Source organism: Poeciliopsis prolifica, unplaced genomic scaffold (genome assembly GCF_027474105.1).
Source record: "Poeciliopsis prolifica strain line A6 unplaced genomic scaffold, Auburn_PproV2 SCAFFOLD111, whole genome shotgun sequence".
In the NCBI taxonomy this organism is placed as follows: Eukaryota; Metazoa; Chordata; class Actinopteri; order Cyprinodontiformes; family Poeciliidae; genus Poeciliopsis; species Poeciliopsis prolifica.
Window position 1 is genome coordinate 660711 of NW_026562486.1, and position 23290 is coordinate 684000.

At 41.1% G+C, this 23290-nt stretch overlaps 1 protein-coding gene across 2 annotated transcripts in view; it reads left to right on the top strand.

Moving 5' to 3' along the window:
• The first annotated feature begins 2175 nt into the window (after positions 1 to 2175).
• nmbr (neuromedin B receptor) overlaps positions 2176 to 23290 on the top strand; it is a 41256-nt gene continuing 20141 nt past the window's right edge. Inside the window, exons 1-4 of one of the 2 annotated variants that reach the window (XM_055024013.1) lie at positions 2176 to 2243; positions 2396 to 2888; positions 21888 to 22029; positions 23056 to 23271. In XM_055024013.1, coding sequence (XP_054879988.1) covers positions 2461 to 2888; positions 21888 to 22029; positions 23056 to 23271 — 786 coding nt within the window. In that variant the 5' untranslated portion in view covers positions 2176 to 2243; positions 2396 to 2460. Of the gene's footprint in view, positions 2244 to 2306; positions 2889 to 21887; positions 22030 to 23055; positions 23272 to 23290 lie in introns of those variants that run through there. The other variant, XM_055024012.1, reaches the window with a different exon arrangement.

Here is a 23290-nt window from a genome sequence, read left to right on the forward strand (position 1 = left end):
TACAGGTCAGACAAGCCACAGTCAAGTGACCTGGGGTGAGGAGAGCCACTTCCTGGCAGGACTTTCAAAATAAAACAGTGGCTCAGAACTCTGCAGCTGCTAAAGTGAGTCGTTCTGCTCTGTTTAAGCAGGAAGCAAGAGCTAAAACTGTGGGAGTCGCTGCTGTGTGAGGCAGAAACTCGGTAGCCTACAAACTGCAGCTCAGAGGAGGAGCTGCGCCTCGAAGGCGGGGCTAGGTCCAACCAGATGTTTTGCACACCTGTATGGTTACCATGGAGATTAAAGGATTTTTCAAACATGCTAGAAAGAATCAGTGCAATGCTACACCAATGAGGGAATCACATTATAAGACAATGTACAACTCAAAAAAGTTGAGTTTACGTATTACTGCCCCTTTAAGCAACTTCTTGGGTGTCACACTTGAAGCTTCCTGAACTGACAGATTGGATCTTTAATCAGTAAGAACATTCAGCAGAGATCCAACTCATCCCACCTCTGACTTTAACCATCTGTGACAGAATCAGACCCACTCGGTCGGTTAAAGTCTCATTAAAGCAGCAAACAGAAAGCTCCCAGATGGAGTCCTTCATCTCCAAGAAAACTTGGACGAAGGTGAGAAATAAAAGACATTTTCTCTGTTCTCAAGTTCTCCTGATCAAATCCTGCAGATGTCATAAGGCTGGAGAATTATTTCTGAACACCAAACAGATTCTTGGTCATGGCTCAGAGCTTCTCTTCTACATGCATGCGATAAAAACCATGCTGCACATTTAATCCCACGGTGAATTATTGCAGACAGAGAACCTGCTGAATTTGAAAACACACACAGGCTCTTCATACAGACGCATGAAGGCGTAATAAATCACAGCTATTGCCTATTTGCACATTTTTATGTCTAAAGGTACCAGATTCAACAAAAACATCCCAACATCCACATTAATATAAAAGTCAGCAGCAGAAAAATCACATCTTCAGGGAAACAGACTTTCCTGCTTTTACATCTGTTTCTGTGATGTAAAAGCAGGACACACTTCAAGATCCATCAGACAATCCAAAGGGAGAAATGGAGCAGGACGCAAACAAAGGAGCTGGGCAGACAAAAGGTACTGCTGAACCACAGCAGAGTCTTTTGTACCTGAATCAAACCTAATCTGTCTACTACAGGTCTGGATCCAAACAGTCAGCAGCAGGTTCACTTACTCAATGCTGCCCCTACTGGCTCCATTTCTGTCACCTCTGAGCTGCAGCCGCTTTAGAACCCAGAGAAAACAACAATCACAGCGGCCATGTTTAAAACCAAAACGACAATTTTAAAAATACAAAACCTTGAGGAGAAAAAAACCCGAACATCTTGATGTCACACAGTGGTGGCAGCAGCATGCAGTTGGAACAGAAAGATGGATGGAGCCTTTTCAAGGCTGAGCTGGAGGACAACCAATCTAAACATCTACGGTTTAGATCAGAGCAGATTCACGGGTTAGAATGGCCTAGTCAAAGTCCAGACCTACATCCAACCGAGAATGCCTGGAAAGAATTAAAAATTGATCTTCACGAATATTTTTTTTTCAAAATGAAAAAAACAAAACAAAAAACAAAACAAGAAAACCAGAACTTGGTTTATTTTTAAAAGAATGGGGGAAACATTTTAATCTTTTGTTTTTGAGATTCATTTAAAAAAATGCCAGCAACGGGAGAATCTCTAACGGCTCTGCAGCGATTAAACCCAACCGTGTGGTTATCATTGTTATGTAACATTCATCACAAGAATGTTAGGGGGAAAAAAAGTTGTTTCAGTCATAAAAGTGCTCGGATAAAATGACTTCAGAAGAATAATGATCATGTTTTTATCACTGGAACCTCAAGAAGGAATTCAGATTCCAACTGAAATGTTCCAGCTGCGCGATTCCTGGAAACGTTCATAGAACAACAGCAAGAAGCAGGCCAAGAAAGTGAACTACACACACACACACACACACACACACACACACACACACACACACACACACACACACACACACACACACACACACACACACACACACACACACACAGCAGACAGCTGGGTTCCAGTATAAACACGCGGAACATGCAGCAAATAATGATTGTGTGATTTGATTTAGTTTTGGCACTTTTTTCGCTCCCATCATGACAGCAGAGATTCTCCTGATTTATTGAGACGATCGTGGAAAACGGGCTGAATGAAGCGCGCGCACTCAGCAGAGAGGGAGGCTGCTCTCCAACAGGTGCATCCTCCTCTCCCTCCTCTCCCTCCTCTCCCTCCTCCTCCTGCCGCTGCTCCTCTTTACGCGCTCTGCTCCCTCCGCTGCTCACTCTGCGGCTCAGACCTGCAGCCCTCAGATCAAGTGTTGCTTCAAACTTTTCTCTCCGCTCTCAGGCTGATCCAGCTGCACCACCGCGCTGGTTTTACGCGCAGCAGCTGGAGATCCCGTCCTCCCCAGCATGGATGACGAGTTCCTCTCCAACCTCTCCCCGGGTCCCCCCGGAGACCCCGAGGCGTTGACCCCCAACTCCACCATGGAGCCCGGCTGGTGGGGGGCCTCCGACGGCGGGGAGACGGTGCATTTCGTGGTGCGCTGCGTCATGACCTCTGTCTACATCCTCATCATCACCGTGGGTCTGCTGGGGAACATCATGCTGGTGAAGATCTTCATCACCAACAGCGCCATGCGCAGCGTGCCCAACATCTTCATCTCCAGCCTGGCCGCGGGCGACCTGCTCCTGCTGGTCACCTGCGTGCCCGTGGACGCGTTCCGGTACTTCTCGGAGGAGTGGGTGTTCGGCGAGGCGGCATGCAAGCTCATCCCCGCCATCCAGCTCACCTCAGTCGGCGTGTCGGTGTTCACGCTCACGGTTCTCAGCGCGGACAGGTAGGAGAACCCGGTGAACTCCGGAACAAGTTTTATCTGCTGGAGGGAAAAGCTGCAGGAGTTCTGATGGTGAACAGACAAAATCCACAGAAACATGACATTTTTCTCCCCTCTTTGAGACCCTTTGGTTGCATGCAATTTCCCTAAAAATAGAAAATAATGGAATCAACTTTTAATTAAGAACTGAAAAAATATTATTGCTATGTTTACAGTCTGGATTAAATGAATAATTTGATCCTGTCTGGATAGAAAAATAAATCCAGAATAAATTCAAACCTTCATGATTTTAGTTCCTTTTGTTTTTGATTTATTTTTAAATCAAAAAAACAAAACTCCAGTTACATTCCTCTTGATCGCTGGTTTCTAGTTTAACATCAGACACATTTTTATAACCATCAACCAACTGCAGCTGAACAGTCAGTAAAAGTTTTCACCCCTTTTATCGAATCATCAACAATAAAATCTGGCTTTCTCCCACAAAAACATTGAAAAAAAAACTTTTAATATCAAAATAAAGTGATTTCTTCAAAATAACAATTACATAAAAGTATGTAAGACAAAAGCAGTGATTGCACAAATATTCATTTCTACCAAGTCAGCATTTATTTGCAGTCGCTCTCAGTCAGGCTCATCTGCTCATTCTTCCTGCTGAACTGTTAAACCTCTGTCAGGTTGATTTGAATAAGCTGAGAACAGGTCTGGACTTTGACTGGGCCACTTTGGAACCTTCACCTCATTGTCTATACGTTGTTTGCGGGATGCTTTGTGTTGTCGTTTTCTGAAGCCGTCCTGCAGATGGAAACAACCCCAGGATTTCCTGACATCTTGATGCTTGCTGCATGTTGGCACCTGTGGGCCACCGTAGCATTGTGCAGCACCAGTTCCACCAGTGGTGAAACAGTCAACAGCATGATGCTACCTCCGCCATGCTTGTTTTTAGGTTTGAAAGTCTCACCTTGACTCTTCCAAACTTCAATTTAAACCCAATCAGCCACGCAGAACCATTTCTTCTTCTTCTTTACTTCACAGACATTTCTCAAAGGTTTGTGTTTATTTTTGGAGCAGCAATTCCTGGTGGATCCATCTTGAATCCATTATCTGGTGCTTTTCCGGCAGCTCCTTCCTTGTTCTCCTGCAGAGTTTTCCTTCATTGATCTGTTGCTCTTTCAATCTGTGCTGACCAAAAAAAATTGAAAAAGAATTTCAAACTTTAGTTTATTATGTTTTGCTGAATTTAATGAATGAAACGGCCCTGTGACAGACTGACAACCTGTCCAGGATGCATCCTGCACCAGCGCCTCCCGACCCCGAAAGGGACCAGAGTTTTAGGAAATGAATGAATGAATGGAACAGGACAGATGATGATCAAGTGACTCAGCTTTTTATGTTTTAATGTTCTGGGATCGTTCACAGGTTGCTAATCAGATTAATGAAGGACGTTTGTTTTCCGGTCTGGATTTCAGCAGCATGATGAAGTCATCAGAATCAGTTCAGGCTCTGTTGGTTTTCATCCTCCTGGTTTTCTGCAGCGCCTCCTTCTGTTGCTCAGACGGATTCTGGTCTCTCTCCAGATGAGACGAGTTTACACCAGAAACTGTTTGTTTTCACTCAGCAGTGATTTAGAAACTTTTGCTCCTGTAGTTTAATCTGCAGCTGGAAGAAACACAACCTGCAGACTGATTTTCATGCAGCTGCTGCGTCTTCCTCACATAGTTCACTAGTTTTTTTAGTCTAAGTACATCTGATACATTCCTGGGAGATTTTATTATATTGTACATTTAAATAAAAATCTAAATCAGTGGCGTCAAAGTCTAACATAAATTAAAAACTTGGATAAAACTTGGCTTTTAAATACAAAAATTTTGTATTTCAAAACTTTTAACCATTTGATGCTCAACATAAACATGCATAACACTGCTGACTAAAGTGTTGTCAATATCAATGCAAAGTTGAGTGGAAGGAAAAAGTCTGACAGAAACATTGCATATTTATTGCACACCATTAAGAGAATCCTTATTTTACATTATAGTAACATTTGGATTTTTTGTTTTCGTCAAATGTAAGCCAGAATCATTAAAATATATAGAGCTATAATGCATGAATGAATGTAATGATTTTATGTAATGTATTAGTTTGTATGTATTTTATTTTAGCAAAAACAAACAAACAAACAAAAAAGATAAGTGAAGTTGATCTAAATGCCAAACTGAACACTTCTGTTTTCTGTGGGCTTCCAGTCGGCCCTGAACGTTCAGGGAGGATCTGCAGAAGCTCAGAGCAGAAATAAGAAACAAAACTTCATTCTCAGGTTCAGTGTCAGGCATTTTACAGAAGATCTCTGCTGTAAGTGAAAAGAACTGTTTGTTCTGACTGAACTGAAAAAAATAAATCTGCATTCATCACATGAAATGTAATAATAAGGTTGCACTATAATCTGTTAGCATTAAAGATATTGTGTCAGAAAGACAGATTGGTTTGCTCAGGTCCATCATTCAGGACGCGTTATAAACAGCGGGATAATATAATAAGAATAATTGCAGATGTGAGATATGATGAGGAGAAAAATGGCAGGCTTAAAAGAAACAGTGAATGAGAGTGAAGCAGGTTTCAGGGGAGCTGCTGTTGTTCTGGTGTTTGTGATGCTGCAGCAGAACAAACACTGGGTCTGGGTCTGAGTCTGGGTCTGGGTCTGGGTCTGGGTCTGGGTCTGGGTCTGGGTCTGGGTCTGGGTCTGGGTCTGGGTCTGAGTCTGGGTCTGGGTCTGGGTCTGGGTCTGGGTCTGGGTCTGGGTCTGGGTCTGGGTCTGGGTCTGGGTCTGGGTCTGGTTCTGGGTCTGGGTCTGGGTCTGGGTCTGGGTCTGGGTCTGGTTCTGGGTCTGGGTCTGGGTCTGGGTCTGGGTCTGGGTCTGGGTCTGGGTCTGGGTCTGGGTCTGGGTCTGGGTCTGGGTCTGGGTCTGGGTCTGGGTCTGGGTCTGGGTCTGGTGCAGCAGAGCCACCAGACCCAGAGTTCAGTGCCGTGGTGATAAATCACCGGGAGGAGGCTCAGCTCCACGAAGAGGTGGTGCTCATGTTCCTCAGCTGGGAGCCGATCGGTCAGAGGACGAATTAATCAGCTCATTGCTTCTCCATACATCAGGGCGTCTCTAAGGTGGGACTTCATGTTTTAATGGGTCTGAAGGAAATAAGAGCAACGTCATTAAGGTTGGTTCAGCTCTCTTAAGGAGACACGTCTAAGACTTTGACTGGGACATTTCAGCTCAGGTTATTTTGTCATGTTGCTTCAGAGAAAACAAGCTTTGTCATTGAATCTTTCCAACCCAGGCTGGGTTAGGAGCACATTTAACATGTGCTCTCCTAATTAAACTCCAAATCAACTTTATTTTGCAGATAATAAAGTTGCAGATAAAGTATAAACTTGTCTTTGAAGGTGCAGTCTGTAGAGAAGAAATAGAAGATAGAGAAATATCCTTTGTTGTCCCACAATGGTAACATTTCAGAGAGGCAATAACAGCAAACAGACTCACACAAAGATGAAACATAAAATAGTTATAAAAGCAGAATAAAGAATGAAAAATATGTACAGTAAGGGCAAAATTAAACCATAAATATTGTGCAGTTATATAAGAAACTCCATTAAAAGTATTTATGTTTCTGTACAAACTGACACATTTAAACTTGTTCACTACTTGCTCTGAAAGTGTCTCAGTGCTGCCCTCTTTGGGTTGAAGACTGGCTACTGCAGTTGAATTTTCCTATTGGTTCCATCAGTGCAGCTTGGTTGATGTTTCCATAAAACCATCTCAGACAGACATACGCCCCCCGGTGGCGAGTCAGGAGCTGGAACAGTTGCCATCGATCTGTAGAGTGTTTTAGTTTTGAATGTTTTAGATTAATTTCCCCGACTCCAACATCTCTCTCCAACCGTACAGCCAAAGATGTGGAGGAATAGCAAAAGCAAATGAAGTGGATTAGTTACTTGGATGATACGAGTAATGACCACATTTAATTTTCCTTTGAGATAAGTCAAAAGACATGGTTTCTCAATTACTTTAATGTCTACCTACATCTGTAGGCCGAAGAGCATCAAACAGTTAAAACCTCTGATTCTCTATGGATGTTTGCTGTATATGTTGGTTTGTATTATAGACTGCATTGAAGGTAGCCACCTGGAATATCATTTTTTTCTCAGAGCACTGGCATCCCTACGGTGTCACCTCATATACTGCAGCAAAATGTAAAACAGAAAGAGCTCCAAGTTAAAACTTTCAGAATCAGAGCTAGCTGGAGCTCCTGGAGCCCCGAAGTCCTAAAGGAAGCTCAGAGGTTGTTTAAAAGTCATTTGGCAGAGTTACTAAAGACACAATGAAAATCTTGAAATAGATAGAAGAAAGGAGCCAATGAAAGCTGCAGGGAGTCGTCTCTTTTGTTTCATCAGCTCCTTTCTTTATCACATTTCCAAGGTTGATTGTTTTCTCCCCCAAAGTTTCCTTCTGACTCCATCTTACTGCAGATCTCTGTTGGATGCTGAAAACCTTTCGGCTCATTTATGGCTTAAAATCAATGGAAATTGTGCTGCATTCAAGGGCATCATGAAAAAGGCACACTGCAGCCATCCAACATGACATTTAAACCACAAAAACACAACAATGACACATAGAAATATCAGAATAATTAGTTTTAAATCATGTAATGAAGCATCAAGTAACAGTTTCGTCATGTCATCACCTTGTTCTGACCGAACGCTCCTCCCTGCATCAACGTCCGCTTCGCTAATGAATGACAGAGAAAATCTGGAATCAAACCAGCAGAGGCGTCTAATGAATCATATTATCTGAGTTCACGGTGTGTAAATCACATCCACAGTGACGTGAGGGTCACAGTTGCCAGGGTGGATTATTGTAACCGCTCCGGGATCGTTCGTCTGGAAAAAAGTCACGCATGGCTTTATATGAAGTATGGAAATGCTCTTTATTAAACATGTTTTTAAAAAAAATCTTCAACCAGAACAGCAATGACTTCAACATGTAAATAAATACAGAAATAAAACAGCAGCTGGAAATGTTAGACATTAAAATCACCAGATAGAAAGTTATGTTCATTTATGTGAATTTAATCTGCCAAAAAGATCAAAAACCAGTTATTTATATTTACTGCTGGTTCCACTAAACCGTTTATCTCTGATTTAAGAAACGAGACCAGAATAAAGCAAGAATCTGACATAATTTGTTTGTAAATGAGCAGGAAGTGTTTTCTGTCTGATCACTGAATGATCTGAGTGAAAGAAAAACTTGACATAAAATTTAAAACCACATCGTGTGGTTTTACGATGAAATGCTGCAGTTTTCATCCAGACCTGATCAGCAGGTCTGGAGTCTGATTTTCTGTGTGACTCTTGACCTTTGAGTGATGCAGAAACGGTTCTGTTGGTTTTACGCTTTGAGATTTTGTCCAGTTGTGGAAATCTGGAAGGAGAAGAGTGTACAGATATGTATTGTTCCAGATTTGATCCCCTATCAGCTTGTGAAGCTTTTCTTTTCGCGTCGGATGTTTCCCAAATTTGAAGCTGCAGAAACATGTGCAGTAAATTTCTGATGAATCTTTGAATTTATATTTAAGTTTAGGGTTTAATTAAAACTGGATCATGAAAACATTTCATTCTCAAATTACTAAAATAATTAATTTCCTGTACAGTTTTTTTTTTTTTCATATTTACTAAGTGGCATTTTGTTCCAGTCAACATGGGTCAGTTTTAATGGATGAGTTTGTTCTTTATTATATTTATGTTTGAATCATCAACAAGCCAAATGTTTCCATGCACTGATTTCTGATCTACCAGCAGGGATCCATCAGTGTGTTTCCCTCTGACGCCCTGCAGGGTCCCGACCTCAAACCCAGCAGGAAATCTGACTTTCACAGCAAGGAGCTGAAATGAGACAAAAGGCGTTCAGAGTTCAATATTTCACAGAGAATTAAGGCGTTAATTACTAATCAAGGCTTCATGCGTCAGAGCCTGTCATTGGTTATTGATGATCAGTCAGCGCTCAGACAGACTAATCAGTGATCAGCAGTGATGACGTGACGGTCAGACAGGAGATCACGTCTCTGACTGCACGCGGAGCACGTTCAGCGTCAACCTCTGTGCGTCGTAAATGTCCGTCAGGTGAATTGTTGAATGAGCCCAACAGCATCAGTTAAAGCTCTGACAGCAGAGAGGGACGGCGCACAGACAGCACAGGATTTACAGCCGGCCGGTTCCGATCCGATCATCAGAGGCAGTGAAATGATCCAGCCATGTGTGAAAATATCATAACTTCCTCCCAGGTTTAACTTCCTGCTCCTGGTCCATGAAGTCAGCTGGATTTATCCTCTGTGGAGGAAACGTCCTGCGTCTGCTGAGGTTTTAATTCCCCTCTTGATCAGACATTTCAGAAAAAGAAGCTGATTGAGATTAATTTAATCAGCTGAAGGAGAGTTATTACATTTCTTCTCTATCTATCTATCTATCTATCTATCTATCTATCTATCTATCTATCTATCTATCTATCTATCTATCTATCTATCTATCTATCTATCTATCTATCTATCTATCTATCTATCTCTATCTATCTATCTATCTATCTATCTATCTATCTATCTATCTATCTATCTATCTACTATCTATCTATCTATCTATCTATCTATCTATCTATCTATCTATCTATCTATCTATCTATCTATCTGGAGTTTTGCATGTCATTATTTAAACTCATGCGCACCAAGCTGGAGAGCAAACAGATTCCTTTCCATGTGATCCAGAGCTGCTGCCATGAAACCTGGAGATGATGATTCATTTAGTGCATTGAGCCACAGGAAAGGAGAAATGACGCAGAGATATTGTTCAAGAACAACTCAACTTGTGCTACATGCAGACCTGTTGCCATAGCAACTGGCAACAACGCCACTTTAGGTTTCCCAGTTCAACTTTAAACTCAAACATTTCCAACACAGAACATGCAGTCCATCACAGTTTACTGTTTTTACGAGCGGTGTTTATTTGGGATTATTAATATTCGCTGTGTTAGCTTAGCTAGCGCTACGCTAATAACAACTGCTAATCAACAACTGCTGTGTTAGCTTAGCCACTGATAAGCTAATAACAACTGCTAATCAACAACTGCTGTGTTAGCTTAGCACACAGCAGTTGTTTTAATTTTTAACTGAACCCAAACCCACAGGATTCCTCATCATGTTCAACATGCTACGGCTGTCAAAGTCAAGCTAACATAACTGAACTTCCCTCAAAGTTTTTTCCTCCAAATTTTCATTGACCTTGTTATTGTCTTAGTGTCGACAATTAGTAGCAAAGTACTGTGTTCCTTCTTTCCTTGATATGTCATGCACATGTTTAAGATTAGGGTGTTACATTAACAACTTATCAGCTGAAGCTAATGCTAGCCATTGTTAGCTAGTAGCTTTTTGCCCTCCAGCAGGGAGTTGGGGTGGCATGTTGACGACACGCTGCAAAGGGTCCAGTCCATGTAACATGCAGGAATACACCAGATTCAACCTTTCACATACTTTAATGTGTTAAACTCTCAGTTATAAATCTATTATTTTTTCACAGCATTTGTCGCTACCACAACTCCTGACTGTAAATATGAATCTGCAGCGACAGAGTGCAGCGCTTTCACTGCCACTTATGGCTTGTTCCCTCCAGTTTGTCCCAGCAGACTCCGCTGTGCATCAGGTTTAATACGCTGAGATGATTAATGCTGAGGGAGAGCAGTGAGTCAGTGCTGCTGACATACAATATTTATGTGCATCTCATTGGAAAACATTGAATATGTCAAATCTCTGAAGGCTGGTCTGAATTTTAATGATGTCACGGGGAAAAAGAAGAGCAGCTCAGGTTTCCAGGTGTGTTAATTATTCAAAACTCCAGCAGCTGTTTTAGGAAATTAACTACTATAATTTTTAAACTCTGACATTCACAGCTATGGAGGGTTTAAAAGAAAGAAATAAGTAAATTAGAATGGAGTTGCTGTTAGAAATATAATGCAAAGAAAGCTTGATTGGATTTTCTAGGACTGAACTTTTCACCTATTCGTTACATAAAGTCAACACTTTATAACCCATGGGAGGTAATTTGCAGCATGCTTTTATCAACTATTGGAAAAAATATAAAATATTAAACGATACATAGTAAATATTAACAAATAAAATGGTTCCAACAACAAAAAAAGAACAAAAAACATCAAAAAAATGATTCAACACATGAACAATTGACACAATCAGTGACAATCAATCATTATTTATTTTATTTTATTGACTTTTATTAATAAGTGCAGCTATAATAATAAACATTAGATTTTGTGCTCTAGGTTTTATACATGAAGAGAAATAAAATCTTCTGATGACTTAAATTTCAGATTGAATTAGAAAATAAAAACCACTCGGTTTGTTTTGGGACCTTCTGCATGTTTCTTGTTGGTGATTTTACCCATGAGTCTCGGATCTCCTGGGATGAAGAAAACAGGACCTGGCATATGTCTGCAGAAAAGGTCAGAGCATTAAGTGTCACTGGAAAGCAGATGAACACTTCAGACTCTTCATGAACAGAGTCTAGTTAAATCCTCCTCTTGACCTTCAAAGGAACATCTGCAGGTTTTACAATATCTGAAACATCCCTTTATTTGATTAAAATAAGCAGTTTTAAAGGCTTGTTTTGGTCGTTCATTTAAACTGGTTCATATTCTGACACCAACTTTTAATATCTGGTTGTTTCATCAGTTTCCAGATGCGTCTCAGCAACATCTCTTTACTTGCTCAGTGGGTTTTACACTCATTAGTCTGAATTCAGCTCATTGTGCACAGAAATGACAACTAATGCTCTCTGAACTGGATCTGTTTACCTGGCAAACAGATCCATTCATGTCCAAACAAACCCAGCGCCATGCAGAGCAGTTCATATATCCACTCCAATATGATCCCAGCTAAAATACAAAACAGTCTTATTGAGTTTATGACGCTAATATGGAAGAGATTGTAAATTAAACACAGTTGGGAGGATATATTATGCAGCTTGTCAGCACAAGATGACAAGTGTGAGTAGGAGATTTTGTGTGAAGCTAATTGGGTTTTAGAAAGCATTAAATTCAATATTTAGCCTCTGAAAGTTAGAATTACCCACTATAATGGCTTGATGAGAACCGATCACTAAATCAGATAATATGATAATTGATCTAAAAATTCAGAGCAAAGGCCTGATGATGATGCAGAAGCACTGATAAAATAATCTGTGGTTCTGTTAATATCATGATCAGCATAACTGAATAAGGCAAGAAATCAAGCTGCAGCAAAGAGTCTTAAACTTCAGCCTGGAAGCTGAATTTACTCATTTTCTGATATTCCTGGAATAAAGAGCTGATCCATTGCGTCTTATTTGCCAGTTTTCACATGATGCAATATGTATTTTTTCTTCATGTCAACCTGTAGCTGAATGAATAAATGCTGCTGAACATGTCAGATGCAGTTTTTATTGTTTTAATGTTTTCCTGAGGGAAGTCAATGCTTGGGAAGGAATGTGTTGCAGAGAAAGTTGAACCAGAAACTGTTTTAATGGCCAAAGTTGTCTGCAGAAGTGATTTGACAGTATGCAGAGATTAAGTAAAAATCTACAATCTTTAGAGAAATGTAAATGAAAGTGAGAAAGGTCAGGCAGTTTTAGTTAAAACAGGCAGGTTGTGGTTGTGCAAATACACTGATTGTGCTTCTCAGCAGAGTAGCTTGCAGGCTGGGAGACGTTCATTGTGTTCTTCAGAGAGCCTGGGGGGAAAAGTATCTCTGGAGGTTTTCCTTCAGGTCGGCTGCAGAGCTACAGTTTGTAAAATCCAAACAGTGTCGGTATGTGAGGACCAGCTCAGGTCCAGAGAAATGTTCTGTCCTTTTCTGGCTGGGAGCAGAACTTCTTCTTTATTACACACTAACAAGGTGGAGACACCAACTTTCCCAGTGATATACATTAAAGCAGAGCTGCAGGTCCAGCAGCAGCAGCACTGACTATGTAAATGTGAGTAAACCAACAGAGAGTTGTGTGAAAGCAGGAAAACTCAGGGACACTGAGCTACCAATCCGTCTCATTAATGGGCTTTCAGGACGCGGTTCTCTTGGCAGCTTTAACGTCCCGCTTCATTTTAAACATGAAATCCGTTCACATTGTGAACCAATTTCTACATGAAGCATAAAAGCTCAAGAGATGTAAAGAGGTGGGAATGACTATTTCACATCTTTACAAACTAAAACCTGAGAAAATAAATCCTCTGTTAGTGACTTCATCATCAACTACTCTTTCATATAGTTTATGAAACTATACGATCTTCTGCTAATAAAGATCCACTGTGGCTAATTGCTTAAATCATTTGTTTAAAGTTCTGCAAGGATAAGAGTTCCTTATCCTCTTCTTAAAGATGTCCAACTGAAACTTAAAGGTGACCTGTTTCGGTTCCTTGAACAGTTTGTTGGCTCTGTGGATCTGATGAAACACATCATTCTTTTAATCTTTTACTCAGTTATTTTCAGCTGTTTTAGGGTCTCTGTCACTTTGAAACAAATAAACTGCAGCAGGCCACGACCCCCAACTCAACATTTACAGTCATGTGAAAATGTGCAAATTTACAGTGATGTATCTTTGAAAAGCAAAAGTGGAGCCTCCTGCACAACCAACAAAATTATTTCAGTGGTTTCTGGCTGTTAAGTTGTCAGCCGTTATCTAGCGGTTACGGTGGTGAAACCAGCTGACCAAACATGCTGGAACTCAGTTTGGGTTGCTAGGTAACAGGCAGGGTTTTACTGGGGTTGCTGTGTAAGGGGGCAGTGCCTGCTGATTTGTGACTTTGCATTTAAAAAGCTCATTTTCCAGACACACACACAAAAAAAACCCATGAACCTATAAAAAACCAACAGAGTGATTTATTTAAGTACTTTTTTAGAAACCCAAATGGAAGTACAAAAATGAGCAAAAAGAATTTAGCATAAAACGTCCAGACTCACTGCTCCTGTAGGTGACCGGTCTCTTGTTTTAAATCACCATTTTCCAGTTTCCTCTTTGCAGTTGAGCCGCAGCTCCTCCTCCTCCTCCAAACCACTTCTGTTTGGCATCATCCATCTGAAAGCCCATGACATCAGTCTAACAGCAAACTCATTTCCAGATCTGCTACTCAGCCAGCTGTGTTTCTGACCCTGGTGGTCTCCAGTGGGCCCCTAACGAGGCTGAAGGCCACTAACGAGCTCTCAGCAGCTCCTGACTGCCTGAAGGTCCTTGATGAGGACACAAGCCTAATGGACATTTAGCACGGATTGGTCTGGCTAACTGAAGCTATCGATATCAGGGACAGTGATACTCTGTTGAGCTGAACTTTTCTCTGAACTGATTACGGCTGCAAGGCCAAAGCTTTTCTGTCACTTGCAGCCAGGAGAACAATTGGTTTTTATTCTTTGGTTTTTCTTGGTTTATGTTGGTGTTTGGTGTGAAATCTCATCAGTGACCTCACTAGAAAGTACTTCCTGAGAAAAGCTGATGTTTGGATATTTACTCAGCTTTTTTTCACAACTGTATCACATCTGAAAACAGATTATTCCTTCAGCAAAAAAAAAAAACAAAACAAAACAAAAAAAAATTAGCAGTCACACCAACCTGAGACAGAGAAATAAAAGTTATTGGTGTTGATGGATGATGGAGACCTGGCAGGAAAAAGGGAATCTGAGCAACAAAAAGAAAGAAGGAAAGGATTTCTTCCCACCTTTGTATGTGCCATCGATTTTTCTTCTGCTACTAAAGTGTCAACACAAAGAGTTGTGATAGAAGAACAAAGAAGACGGCTGCTACTTCGAGAGATGGGTTTTAATGGCAGGAAATGGCTTCTTGTGACAGATAAAAGAGGGTCAGGAGGGAGGATGATGAGGAGAGGAATGGAGCGGAGCGTGAAGAGGACAGGAAGTCTGCAGGTGTACGACTAAAGCAAACACTTTGTTTCAGCAGAGCCTGTCTGATGGGTGATGTTTTATTTTTGAAATGTTGGTTGATTTAAAATGTCTGAAGCCCTGGATGTCAGCAGAACTCATCTTACACGTTCCCAAAAGCTCGTTAGCGCAGACAGCCAATCACATGGCAGCATCTTGTGCGTTATGAGGATCTGCTAAAGATCTACATTTAGATACTGTATTTAGCGGGAGCTAATGCTAACTGAAAGGCTACAACCCTCAAGCACCAATTTAATGTAACATATGATTTACATGCTCTTTGGTACCATGTTTATATTTTTCTCTATTGTCTGTTTTATTTTTGTTCCTGTTTGTTTCTTGTTTGAAATAAATGTTTCAGAAAAGAAGAACCTGAGTACAGCAGAAATATTAACACAACTCCTTTAATTAACAATCGATAACCAATAATTCAACACAGATGATGAACATTATGTGACAGAAAGTTTACAAAACTGCCAAGAATTTGTGGTTTGGAAATCAATTTATGGGAAGTTAAGCATGCAGAATATTTCTGAGTTCAAAAGCAGATTAAAACGTTTCCTTTAGGGAAGAAATATCAGAAGATTATTATTGTCATGTCAGACCTGAAAATATGTAAAGTGATTCATTAAAGTCTGAAGTGGCTTGTCTTTTTTCAGACAGACTTCATTAAGTTGAAAATGACCTGTTAGGTTTCATATTCCAGCTAATCGATGGCTGTTCATTCATCTCAGTCACTTTATTCAAACGTTTTCCGGTTCCATTATGTTTCTACATTTCAAGTGCAATGATCTGGTTTACCCCAGGAAGCAGAGACACTTTCTTTTGTTTCTGAAAGCGAACCTGTAAAACCTTGAAACTCTGTAGTATTTATTGCAGAGAAACTCCACTGAGGCACTTTGGCATCTTTAATCATGTGTCTGAGGACTGATTAATTTATCACCAGAGTCTGTGGGGCTGCAAGGTTAACCCGTATTACATTCTCCTCATTCCAGAACCACAGCAATTATTCCCAACTGCAAATATGACAGTATCTGAAAAAGGACACAAACTTTGTAAGGTTTCACAGTGTGCACAGCTGAACTCCAGCTTCCGGTTAATGAAGGAGCCGCAGGTGATGCTCAGGAGCTGAGGACTCTGAGCGAAGCCAGACCACTCGGCTTTCAGACTGCGTCACAGCTGCTGCAGCAGCTCCAGGTTCCTCTGTGGAGTTTCAAAGAATTAATCTGATGCATTGAAGAGAACATTAAAACTTCAGAGTGCATTAAAAACCTCCAGGAACCCTTTTTCAAGTTGGGGGACATTAAATCCTTCAAAGTGGAAAGAAAACAGCCGTGGATGTAAAATGGGAAGTTTGTGCATGTTTTTCAGCTCTGCTTCATTTGGACAAAAAATATCTGCAGCTTATGGCAACCTGCTGATCCTTGGAAAACATGGAGCCGATTGAAAAACAAAACTGTTCAAAGAACGAATGATGGAGATTTTTTTTATCATCGACTGATTTGAGAAATTCAGATACAATCTGACGAAGCAGCTCAGCTGGACGGCCTGACCCGGCATCTGAATCTAACGGCTGATTTGATTTGTTGACGTCATTCTGCCTCGGTAACGAGACTTTTAATCGATTCAGGTGAACCGGAGCAGGGATCCATCTGACCCATCTCATTCTTTTCATCAACTTATTTTATTATTGTTTTGTGGAGCAATTTGGTGCAGTTTTAAACTTGTTTTTAAAGTTCTGTATAAATAAAATTGACATCTCTAAAAGTAATTTATTACACTGGAGAAACTGATTCACAGATTCTTTCATTTGCACTGAGTATTCAGCCATATCGTTCGCCTGCTAAGTGTTTCTGCACTTGGAGTCTGGACTAATCTACAACTCAGCGGAGAAACTCTGAGCTGAAACTGATCTGGTTCCAGTTTGGGAGGTTTTCACCAAGGGAAGCAGTCCCTGTTTAATTCTGAACAGTAAAAAAGATCAACGGCGCAGCATCCAGGCAGCAATAGATCCTGTGGGACTCGAGCACACAGCTGTGGGGAACTCCTGTAAGCCTTTGGTTTTTCTTGGACATTAATTTGGAGGTTTAGTTTTTTCTGCAGGAGCTCAGCTGTGATCTTATTCAGCTGCTGCACTCTGTCTCCTGGAGGAGCAGCTGACTCTCAGCTCCATTAACGACTCAAACAGCAGGGGGGCCGGCCCTAACTACAGGAGCAGAAACGGACCGGGTCTGGGTCCTGAGTGAGCAGGCTGTGTTCTGATTAGATGTGTGACATGGTCAGAGCCTGATGATGTCACGCCTGCATCAGGAAGACGGAGCGGCGCCGCGCGTCTCTGTAAACTCAGCGGCAGCAGCAGGAACGCTTCAGCCAGACTTCTCCATTTTCAGCCTTATTCTGGTTTTTGTCTCAGAATAAACGGACTGACAGAAACGTCAGACCTGATTAGTGACTCACACTATAGAAACCTGGACAAACATTATCCATCATATTCAGATCAAAACTCCAAATTAATACAAAACATTTCTGTTTAAATCAGCTTCAAGTCACAGAGTTTGAAGCAACAGATTATAATGTGATTTTTTTAATGATTAATAATTCCATAATTTTGTCAAAAATGACCCAATTTTTCAGTTTCTTAGAAGTTTTTCAAAACAAATCTTTGACATGTTGTTGCTCATTTATTTGCTCTCCTTTTAATGAATCTGGTCATCTGATTTTCATAACATTATAATTAAATGTTATAAATGTACAGACATCTGGATTAGTGGTTCTGCCACGTTTCACCAGCATCACATGTTCTGTAGAAAATAGCTACTAGATTGAGTAGTAGCTTATGAAATATTCATAAACTCTCTTAACTCCAAGTTTCAACATGTAAAATAAAAATTACCAATCTCTTGTTTTGTTAATAAAATCATATAAAGTTGTTAATAAACAATAAAAATGAGCAACTTGACAGGCTACCGGTGCAGCTGCGGCCCTGAAAAGCCAACATACATCAAGTTTCTTCAGTGAAATCATGAATTTACTTGATGGATGAAAATAAACAATAAGATGCCGCAGAGACTCAGAAAATCTTGAGTGGGAGGAGAAGAAGCTCAAAAGAATCACTCTTCATCAGAGAACAAACTCAGATAAACAAACTGTTGTCGTTGAAGAACTCAAGGTCATTTCTAAGAAATCCTTGAACTGTGAGAGTTGAAACTTTTCTGTTGAACAGCTGAGACATAACAGTTTAAAAGGAGCCTTTATTACCAGGTTGGAAAGACAAGAACTGAAATATGGTGGACGTGAATTAGAAGTTGCACTCTGCAAAAATATTGCCACTGCGACAGCAGTTAGGAAAGGGAAGATGGCAGGATATTTATGAAGTTGGTTGACAGATGCAAACATGCAGAAATCGCCGAACTGAGCTGCAAACGCATGAATGATGCAAACTCCAAAACAGAAACAGAAAACGGTACAAACACAAAATGCTGTGTCACTGAAAACAAAAGCAAAAGGGAAATTCAGTAAATAACAAAAACAGCAGCAAGAATGAAATGTTGCAAACTTGCGCCACAAACAAATGTCCTCCAGACCAGCAGGGGGAGTCGACCTCCAGACACTCAGTAAACAAGTGATTCAGTTCAGAGGAAAGTTAGAGGAATTAAGAAAAAGTGTCTTATGCTGCATATCTATTTCAAACATGCAGTATTTTTCAATAACTCAGCAGCATATTTACTGTTTTTGCATCGTGAGTTTGCAGTATTTCATCTTTTGCATCATTTTTCGCTTTGCCTCATTTTCCTGTGTTTGCAGGACTTTTAGATTTTGAAGCTCGGATCGTTTCTGTGTTTGCAGTGCATTTTGCCACCAGCTGCATGTTTGGACTTTTTGGCCACCATCATTTATGCTTTGAGCTATAAGACATACATGGAAATAAATAAATTAAATAAAATGAGCGTAAGAGCCGGAACATAAGATTATGAAACTTTCTCATTTTGTGGATCCACTTAGATTCGGTTCATGTTTCTGATTTTCTTTGCTGTTTTTAGGGTTGTTACAGATTTTAAAGTTACACTTTTCTATATTATTTCTCTTCCATATGGGAGACAGAGTATCTTTATCTGCTCTTGTATCAAACACACATCAGAAACTTCATGTTTTTACATTTTAAATTGATGTGAACATTTAAGGTTTTAAATCTTCTGAACGTCCAGTTTGGCATTTCTGTTTAAATTCAGTCTAACTTATGGAGCTTTCAGCTGCAGTGCATTAACAGAGGGCTGAGAGTCACAGGTCTGAATTAATCCTGCGCCGTGTAACTGTGCTGCTAAATCACGAAGATGCTTCGGCTCTCAGGAATTTAAAATGCACAAAGAATGATTAAAACGACAAAGTGCTCCGGCTTCCCCTTTGTCTTTTTGCAGCCTCAGCTGTCCAATTGCTGCTCGTTTTTCATCGTTTACGTCACTGTGAGAAAGACTACGCATTTATTTGCTGTTTGCATTTGGACCAGTAAACAAACGGACACTCTTTAATTATTAATTTGAGCTTTCTATTAGTTGGAACAGAGACAGAGGCAGGATTTTACATTCTGTTTCTTTTCTCCGGGAAACAGTTGAAACTTCTGAGGCGGAAGCAGAATAATAGCTGTTGTGATGGGGGCTTGTCGAGTCCCTCAGCAGCCCTGGCAGAAAACAAAGAAGCAACATCAGCCTGCTTGCTTTTCTCATCACGGCTGCAGGTAGAAGCTGATCGGTGCGGCAGACTGCAGCTTTGGATCATGCAGCTGACCCCAACAGTAGCCTGTAGCCTGCAGAGCTGCTGCAAGCTGCTTTTCATGGAAATGTTTATGTGGCATATTCTGAGTTTGTTGGAGATATGTGAACCTGGGAGAACTTTTAAGAACTGCTGGCTAAGGGGGAAGTTTTCATGCTTAAAGAAGTGAAGTGGAGGCAGACCTGAATGATGCTTCTGCTACTTTAACATGTCAACCCTCAGGGGATTTATGCTATATTGGATATTTTCTGCATCTTCCAAGTTTTTCTTTTTTATCAGCTGGATCTCAACCAGCCAACCTCACCTAATTTCCACTCTGCTGTGGAAACGTAGATTTAGCAGAAAATGATTTTCTATCCATCTGTATGTGATGGACTGGCCACCAGTCTGGGGTGAACTCTGACTCTCGTCCAATTACTGATGGAGACAGGAAGCAAAAAGCCCACAACTGTCACTGGAGTAACTTGAACATGATCAATAAATAAGAATGTATTGAAATCAACCAATGAAAAGCAGATTCCACTTTTCAGATCTGGTCTTCACACACACTGGCTGGATGGTAAAGTCAGGTCAGTTCTGGCTCCAGGAGGCATCAAGAATATAAAGTAATAGAGGATCTAAGTGGAGTTAAAGTTAGAGCTGCTAACCGTACGCTGAGGCCTGAGGCTCAATCCTCTTGCCTCTTCAACAGGATGTTTATCCTGAAGAGCAAATCTGCTCGTTTTCCTGACCCACTATGTAAAGGACGACTCTAATAGAGGTCATACAAAGTAAATGATGAACATTATTAATTAATATACTCTTTAATTAATGAATGCAATCAGATAAGGTCTTTTCAACGTTTAAGGGTCAGTAGATTTCATTCTCATGAGTCTGGTGGCCTGAGGAGGAACATCCGCTGAAGTTATGACCACCATCAGTCAGTGGACTGGAAACGCTGGAAGATTTATAGCCAAATTAAAACTCTGATGTTGACAAATGTGTTTGGGTTAAAAAGGCCAAGTTATTTTGTATACTCCTGCTTTGTGACCTCGTTAGACTTATTTTCTACCCTGGATGATGGACATGCTTGTTTTCTGTGGGACAGGACTAAATGAAGGCAGTGTGCATCATTTTTTCCAAAACAACTTTACTTAATTACAGCAATAAAAGAGCTGAAAAGCTGCCATCCTCTGACATAAATAACATTCGGTGATGTTTCACAGTCGGAGGCTCCAGGCGGTTCTGCCCGGCCCGGTTCAGGGCTGCAGCAGAGGTGAGTCGATGTGACTCTGAGTACCAAGGAATCAGCTGACCTAAGATGGACACCAGATGCTACAGTCATGACCCTGACGCTCGTTAACGGGGTCATAAGGTCAAAGACAACCAGGACTGGGCAACAGTGAGAGGCAATGTCATCACACAGCAATGGAAGACAGTGTGACTCATTGAGATTTTATCAAACTGATCAGATTTGTGGTTTTATGATCCGTGTTTGAACTTTAGCTTCCAGTTTCTCCTTCATCTTGTTGGATCGTCTTGTTTAATCAAACAGTTTTTGTCTTGGCAGCTGATGATATGAGACTTCTGCACATGAACAGGGAGGGCTTGTCTTCTTAATGTGAGCAAAATGTTTCATTTGAATTTATTCAGTGGGGAGAGATGCATCTGCTTGGTGCCACTGTTCAATGTTTAAATCCTTTACTGGTGCTCAGCGAGCTTAGTTTATGCAAAATCAACACTGGGTCTGTCTGACAGGAAATATTCTCTACCAAATATTTCTATTCATTCAATGGCCACAAAGAAATCTGATTCTGCAGTCAGACTGTCAAAGATCTGTCAAAGAACATAGCTGAGAGTTGAATCTGGTTGAAGTTGGGCTTGAGCCTCAACTCTGCAGTTTTCTGCGTCGTCTTCTTCACGCCGTCTGGGATTCGTCCCGTTGAGCTCGACTTCTCAGGATGCATTTCATCCTGGCCAACCAACGATTTTCTGCTCTGGTTTTGATTGTAAAGCCATTCAGTCCATGTTGGCCTTGTTTCCAATGCTGAGAGGTCCAATTACAAGCAGGAGGATGTTTAAGACATTTCCTGCTCCTGCTCCTCACGGGGTTTGGCGAAAGTCTAATTCTTCACATTGACAGTCCAAGTAATTATTTCTCCACAGCACAGAGGTTGGTTTTATCAAGTCATACTGTGAAGCTTCTTGCTACATTTTCTCTTTCAACCCGACTCTCCCACCATCTTTCTGTCTTCAGGTACAAGGCCATCGTGAACCCGATGGACATCCAGACCTCGAGCGCCGTCTTCTGGACTTGTCTGAAAGCCGTTTCCATCTGGCTGCTGTCCGTCCTGCTGGCCGTCCCTGAAGCCATTTTCTCTCAAGTGATTTCCATGCAGGTACAACAAAAACTGCATTTATCCTTTCAGATTTCCTTCCTACAATGTAATGTTTCAAGATGTTTTGGGAGCTTCTGGTTCTTGTTCTAGCACAGCGAAAACCAAAGGAGCCATTGACAAAATCACAGGAAATCTTGGTCCATTTGGGTTTGTTACCTCATTGATCCAACCTGAGATAAATTCAACAAACATGGAAGAGACAGAAGATCCTATGTGGAATAAACATAACTGGGTTTTTAACTGCTTTGATTTGGGACTTGAAATGGCAGTCATGGTTTTATAGATGAAACTTTTCACCTAAACATGTTTCTGTGACTTTCTCTCATATTACACGGTGCAGATCTGCTTGGTCCAAGTTTCTGACGAGCTCTGAAAAGTAGTGACTCGGTCAGGTGAAGCCTGTTGGAGATTAAATGTTGTTTCTGCTGCTGAGCCGTGCAGCTTTCCACTTGTTTCACAGTTTTGATTTTTCTGAATTTGGAATGCTCCATGCAGTGAATTCAAAGCGCTCTGGTCTCATCTCTGCTGCATGTCGAGGCATTTTTGCACAGGGTTCCTCAAAGACAGAGGAATGAAAAAGTCGAAGAATAACAAGAAGAAACACCGTCGACTGTTTCAACTGGTAACTTCACTAAAAGCAAAATGTTTTCTGTATGGTTTAACGCCCCCCTGCAGGCATCCAGGAGACATTTATGTGAGAAACATCAAACCAGAGCTGGAAATATTTAGGAGGATGATGGAGACATCAGCAGACATTGTTTCATGAGTCATTGCTTTGATTTGCCTATAATTCCAACATGTTCTGATGTTCTTTTCGATCAGACTCAATGTGTCTTTAAACAGCACACAATTGGCTCAGTGGGGTTTCCCATCAAACACTCATTCTCTTCCAGCTCAGTGCTCTCTTTTATAGTCTCCTAATAAATGACAGCTGTCTCTGGTTCCCTCCACTGCCAGGTTTATGATTGTCTCAGTCTATTTGCTGCTCTCTTCGTCACGTTCTCCTCGTGTTTCTCGCCTCCTCAGGGTCACAGGGACAACATGAACGTCACCTTCGTGAACTGCGTGCCCTACCCGCTGTCCAATCAGATGCATCCCAAAATCCACTCGGTGATGATCTTCCTGGTTTACTTCCTGATCCCTATGACCATCATCACAGTGTATTACTACCACATTGCCCAAACACTGATCAAGAGTGCCTACAACATGCCGGGGGAAGTCAGTGAACACACCAAGAGACAGGTACGCTTCTGTCGCCTTC